This window comes from Littorina saxatilis, linkage group LG8 (genome assembly GCF_037325665.1).
Source record: "Littorina saxatilis isolate snail1 linkage group LG8, US_GU_Lsax_2.0, whole genome shotgun sequence".
Lineage (NCBI taxonomy): Eukaryota > Metazoa > Mollusca > Gastropoda > Littorinimorpha > Littorinidae > Littorina > Littorina saxatilis.
Window position 1 is genome coordinate 10,603,359 of NC_090252.1, and position 6,370 is coordinate 10,609,728.

General features: G+C 41.3%; 1 protein-coding gene across 1 annotated transcript in view; it reads right to left on the reverse strand.

The window, feature by feature from the left end:
• Positions 1–284: 284 nt before the first annotated feature.
• The window catches only part of LOC138974504 (uncharacterized), a 6,823-nt gene continuing 737 nt past the window's right edge, over positions 285–6,370 (reverse strand). Inside the window, exons 2-5 of the mRNA XM_070347222.1 lie at positions 5,293–5,338; positions 1,827–3,957; positions 1,128–1,211; positions 285–457 (exon numbers count right to left, since the gene is read on the reverse strand). Of these exons, the coding sequence (XP_070203323.1) occupies positions 285–457; positions 1,128–1,211; positions 1,827–3,957; positions 5,293–5,338 (2,434 nt within the window). The remainder of the gene's footprint in view (positions 458–1,127; positions 1,212–1,826; positions 3,958–5,292; positions 5,339–6,370) is intronic.

Here is a 6,370-nt window from a genome sequence, read left to right on the forward strand (position 1 = left end):
CGACTTGGTCGTGTGACAGAGTTTTCTTCCACACTCGATTAGCTGATGTCTAACTCAGCCTGACGGCTTCGTTAGACAATCAACGTAATCTCGTGTGGAAGAAAACGTCTGTCACACGACCAAGTCTGAATAGCAGGTAATGTCCAATTCTCTGGATGTTTTTGTCCGTCTTCTTTATTTAGTACATGTATGTCTGTTGAACTTGATTTGAAAGATCTGACGAAGATGTTCAGGGCAAAATAGTTTTTTTTCCTGTGTCCTGAGTACAGTTTATTTGCTTTCTGCTACTTACGGTCCAGCAGACCACAGAACCCAATCAGAACCAAGTTGAGTATAGAATTGTGATCTGGCTTACTTTGGTTACCTGAACAAGATGGGTGAAGTTTATAGTCTTCCAGATCCTCTCCATCTCTCCCAAGTAAATGCTCAGACTCCAGGGAACTTTCGTTGTCAAGACCTTCAACAAATACAAATCTTCTGATCTTATGGTCCGACGGACTACAAAGACCTGAATCAGGACCAAACAAACCTTGTCCATTAAAATAACAGGAATACAACTCGCCTGCTAACGCGGTCTCAGTGAACAATTGAATGTCTCGATCTGTGCCAAATGTTATATTTTGCTCCAAACTACAAATAACGTATAATAGGCGGACAGATTATATAACAGTTAAGGGTACTACATCACATGTAGAAAGTAATGTGAGATAGTTGTCAGTGAAGCTGGGTAGAGACGAAGAATGTAACACTAACAGTTCAAAGAAACAGTTTAGTCTCCACTCATTTCAAAATTGTGCTTATAGTTATATACCTTTTTTTTACCAGCTAGTCCTTTTTCTGGAACTGTGTGTTGCAATGTGACACAAATCACAGTCTTCTCTATCTAAAAATAAAACCAACAAAACTACGGTTTCCATATTGTTTTATTTTGTTTTGAACAGACGCATTTTTCAGCTTTTGACATAGTTTTACTGGTGGCATTGTGCCATTGACAATGCAGACAGAAAAATGTCTGTGGAACATCTGAGTGTACATCAGACAGCTACCTGTTTACATGTAAGACAGAGAGAGAACTGTGCTAGTAACAATAAAATACAGGTGTTAATATCAAAAAGCACTTTACTGACCTGCATTGCCGAGTTTTCGACCTCTTGCACTTGTTGCAGCTTCATCCTCACTGGCACTGGCAGAGCTGTCCTCCTCAACCAAACCTATAATGTACAAATTTATACAAAGTGTACATGATCAATTTCAAAGGACTCATACAGTGAATGTGTTTTAATTCTTATTAGAGCTGCTTCAGTAAAACTTTTAAATGTTTCATGTATACTTTTAATGATCATTGGTTATTTAGTGCAAAGAGTTAAATGCGTGAAAGCTGTGGGAGTGTACTGCATGTGGAATGAGGAAGATTAGGTTGAAAACTTGATATGCGAGTGGTGTGTGTTTGAAATCCTAGAATAAACCTTAACTGCTAGATGTGATTTTGTAACACCCTAGTTGCTAAGTTTTACCATCATGTTTACCCGAAGTTAAATATTCTATGTTAAAAAAACATGTTGCCAGTTCCTTCAAATACCTCATCAGGCCAAATGAAAAAGTTGTCTGTTTCTGGTCACTCAACTGACCCTACATTTTTGTTGCAGACCCTAAACTTTAAAAAAAAATCTCAATTCTCCAAGCACGGGGAGATTCAAGTCTTCATTTTTGTAATTTTTTTTACAATTCTACCCCCCCCCCCCCAAAAAAAAAAAAAAAAAAAAGAAAAAAAGAGAAAATAATCAGCTAACCATTCACAAAAACTACTGAATCAGGGGCCAGCTTACCCTCATCAGCTCGAACAGTTATGTCATCAAGTGTCTTTCCTTTCATGCACGAGATTTCGCCCGTCTCCATGGCAATGAGGAGCTTAGCAACCTTTGCAACCTGAAGAGTGTGCTCCGGCAAGCGATAGTATTCACGGTGCACACGGACATCATGTCCAAGGAAGGATGCCAAAACATCGAGTTCATTGTCTTGCAAGTTCACAACTTGCGTGATGGTGGCTATCTGCTTGCGTAGCTTTGTAGAACGTACAAGCTCAGGATGCTTAATTCCACTTTCTTGTGCCAGATCTCGCAAACAGTCTGTGCCACGAATGTGTCCTTTTGACTGATAGTGTGTTCTTGGAAAGAGAAACTGGTTCTCCCTGCTGATGCCTGCTTTATCCCTTGATGCCAAGAGAATGTCCAGTGAATGCTTCATTGCACGTGACAACAATACAGGTACAGTCCTTCCTCGTTTTCCCTCCACTTCTATGCGCATCAAATTTTGACACAGTTCCCTCTCAAAAGGGCTGATCATCTTCAGGACGTCCTCCTCAGCGGGACTCTGGTTTGTGAGGCCTGCTTTGTAGTCACCCACCTTCATCTTGGAGACTTCCCCCTGGCGTCTTCTGTTAAACAAAATGCACTGACTGAGGAGAATTTCATTCAATCTGCTCCATGTTTCTGTTGTTGTGGCCAAAGGTGTTTCAGTTGACTCTAGGCGTTCCACACACTTTGTCGCCTCTTCTTTCAGGAATCGTGAGAAACGGACAATGTCCTCGGTAACTGGCAACAGCTGGATCTTGTTTCTTTTTTTCTTCACCAAAGTTCTGCCAGCATGGTGGTTGATCTTCCTGTTCCATGTCATGTTCATGACTTGCAAGAACTGCACAGCGTTAGTTTCTGTCTCCTTGTCTCTTCGTTCTATGGCCTTGGCTTGCAACAGACGTGCACATTTCTTCAAACTTATCCCTATCTTCGTTGCAAGGGATGGTGAGTCAAACTCTTGGGTAGTGTGGTTGTAGCCACAGACATTTCTGGCAGAGGCGACAATGGACTGGATCTCCTCTGGTGTAATGAACTCAGTCAATGAATACCTTGCTGCTTTCTTTGGATCTTCACTACCCTTTTCAGTGTTCTTCCTCAAGTCAATGAGAAGTCGTGCCATCTCTCTGATTCTAGATCGTGCATATTCATGCTGGTCAGGATTGTGGCCATGTGTGTCGAATTCGCACCTTGCCAGCTCAACAATCAAACTGTCATGCGTTGCAACCATGCCGATTTCATCCTTTCTCACAGAGCCCAAAAACAGTAAGAAGGCTTGACTGTCGGACTCATTCCACTTCATTGGAAGGAGAAGCTTACTGTGTTTCACTTTTGCGATGCCTTTCAGACTTGGTTTTGTTTCCAACGGACATTTGTGCTTGTACAGTAGAGAGGTTTTATAATAGCCATAGCAAAGCAGACACGGTCCAAAGTCTTTTGCACACACTTTTGCATCAGAAGGTCGATGGCACACAATCAGTTCACCCTTTCCTTGTTTAAGAACTTCCACATTGTGCAGATGGTTACCCATGTTTCTGAGTCTCATGAGAAGCAACTCTTTTTGTTTTGGTTCTTTGCAGTTCATGTACTCTTGTACATCCTGTTCTTCACCATGGACATCTCGGAGATGTCGCGGCAGTACAGACTGGGCTTTATGACAATGTAAACAATACCATTTCTTCTTCCCATTTGAACACTGCACGACCACTGTTTCTTCCTGCTCAGTCTCATTTAGAGAGCGACAGTGATCCTGATCGTTCAGTGTTCCAGAGTTTTGGTGTACAGTAGAGTTGCGGGTTGTGAGTTGTGGGTATACTACTGAGTCTGAAGACTCACTATCTGAGTCTGTTGAAGGAATATATTCCACAGATTCTGGGGAGTCACTGACGTCCATGCCACTGCTGAACAGATCATCACTAAAATCATCTGTTCTGTATCCACTGGAACATCGTGAGCTTGCTTCATTCATGATGAGCATGTTTTCTTGTTCTAAGGGACTAGCAGGTATGATATCCGACAGGTCTGATCTGGGAGTGGAGCTGCCATCTGGTGCTTCAAATAGTGCCTCATTTGGAGCCGGCACTGGTGCTTCAGCTGGTGCGTTTAACTGCAACCAAACAAGAGTATTCTCAGTTAGTAAAATGGTCTTGTTTGCATTTACTGGCTAAGAACCTTGTGATTGATATACTTAGTTTGTGAACTGGAAGTCTGTGTCACTTGACTTAATTTATGTCCACTCCTCTGGCACCGAACGCTGGGTTTATTGAACGTACTCTGCACCATTTGACACATCTAAGTTTGTAACTGACCCTTAACTTCTCTTTGTTGTAAGACATCAGCCGTACAGTTGCCATTTTTTGCAAGCACAATTTCAGGGCTGAATTTGACTTTTTAAACAGTAAACTCAACATTCGCTACAAAGTTAACAGTGTCTCCTTGCCACTTTCTCCTTGGCTATTACGGAGCACTCTGCAAACACAAAAACAACTGCACATGTTTGCAACCTACTTAGTACATTATTTTGCATTGAAAAAAAACACACCCTGACCGTGTGCATCTTTTGGTACAAAGTCGGTACCATCGCAATAAAGTATACAGACTTCTTACTATGTCGGGTTTGTGGTGATTGGGTACAGGTAAAAAGAACAAGATTTCCTGATTTTGTTCAGTCTGATCACGCTATGCAGACGAGCTTGCTAAGTATCATGATCTTGACACAACAAAGAAGACGGACATGCTTAGTCTATATGCAGGAAAGGTTAATTACAATTGATGGAGTGCAAAAATCTTCTTGTACCTCTAAAACTTCACAAAATTACACTGCAGCTGACATTCAGAAAACAAAAATACCTGCCAACAGTCCGATGCTTTGCTGTCAGTGTCAGAAAATGACTGCTCTAGCCTGTGAGCACTCATTTAGACACACAGCGTAAAGATGGCAGACCCAAAATGTCTGCGCTAATTAAATGTGGTGATAATCCTTGAAATTATCTTGAAAAGCAAAATGTTAATGCCAAAAACACTCTAGACCATTCACGCTCATTACACTGACAGCTACAGAGCGATAATTCGGGATTGTGACATCAACTGACCATCAGTACTGTGTCGATGGAACTTAGGTTGTTTTGTTCTGTGATGTCACCACTTGTATAACAATGCATGATGACCTAAACAATTTTAAAAAAATCATCTTTTAAAATCATTACAAAAAAAGTTCACTTCTAGTTCTATGTTCACTCATCAACCGTATCAAATATCAGTAACATTAAAAAAGCAGGCTTGTCAAAACTATGTTAAATGAGCCCATCCTTCCCTTTCAGTCTGTTGGCCCAATAGTGTGCACCTCCACAAAAATATTAAACAGCAATCCAAAGAGCAGTCCTGTCATTCTCATCCATGCACAATTTCACATGCACTTTCAGTTTAACTATAAATGTCTTACCTCAATGCTGCTGTCAGTGTCACTGATGACATCTTTGATAACTGACCTGCACAAACAAGAACATATATATATATATATGAAAGAAAATCTCAAGGCCCACAACTGTGAATTGCCGACAGCAAAGTGAAAATGGCACTTTTCTCACTCTATACTATGCTACTCTCTTCTGATCAACTTCCCATCAGCAAGTTCGCTAAATTAGGTTTACCTTTTTTGTGTGTGTTGTAAATCATGTTAAGTTAGATTAAGTAAGCCCAAGCATGAGCAAGATCGGTCGCCCACTCGCCACAGGCGACCAGAAATAAGTGTGGGCCAGTAGAAAGTCTTATAATGATCGCCCACTTGACGAGTGTAAATTTTGGGTCTGTCACTCTGTGGTATCATTTTCCGAGCACGTTGCTGTCTACTTTCTTTGGTGTTTAGCGTCATTTTCAACCACGAAGGTTATATCGCGACGGGGAAAGGGGGGAGATGGGATAGAGCCACTTGTCAATTGGTTCTTGTTCACAAAAGCACTAATCAAAAATTTGCTCCAGGGGCTTGCAACATAGTACAATGTATTACCTTACTGGGAGAATGCAAGTTTCCAGTACAAAGGACTTAACATTTCTTACATACTACTTGACTAAAATCTTTACAAAAATTGACTATATTCTATACAAGAAACATTTAAGGGTAAAAAGAGAAACAGAATCCGTTAGTTGCCTCTTACGACATGCTGGGGAGCATCGGATAAATTCTTCCCCCTAACCCGCGGGGGGTGTTGTCGTCTACGATTGCTAAAATTATATGTGGTCGGAGCTCCAGTTCCAGCTGATCGGGAAATTCTCTTTAGTGACCATGAACCAATCAGAATAACCGTATGATTTCACGGTTATCAGGACTTTTCGTTGACGCGATTCTAACCAATCAGAATTGTCAACACAGCACGTGTGTCTCAGAAGCCTTGGCAGATCTGAAGCTGTAAACATGTAGAAATACTTGGACAACTGCCAGCCTCCTCCTCCCCCCTCCCCCCACACACAAAAAAAACAGCCAAACCAGAGAGAACAGAGTCCAAGAGATTGAAAAAGTATGA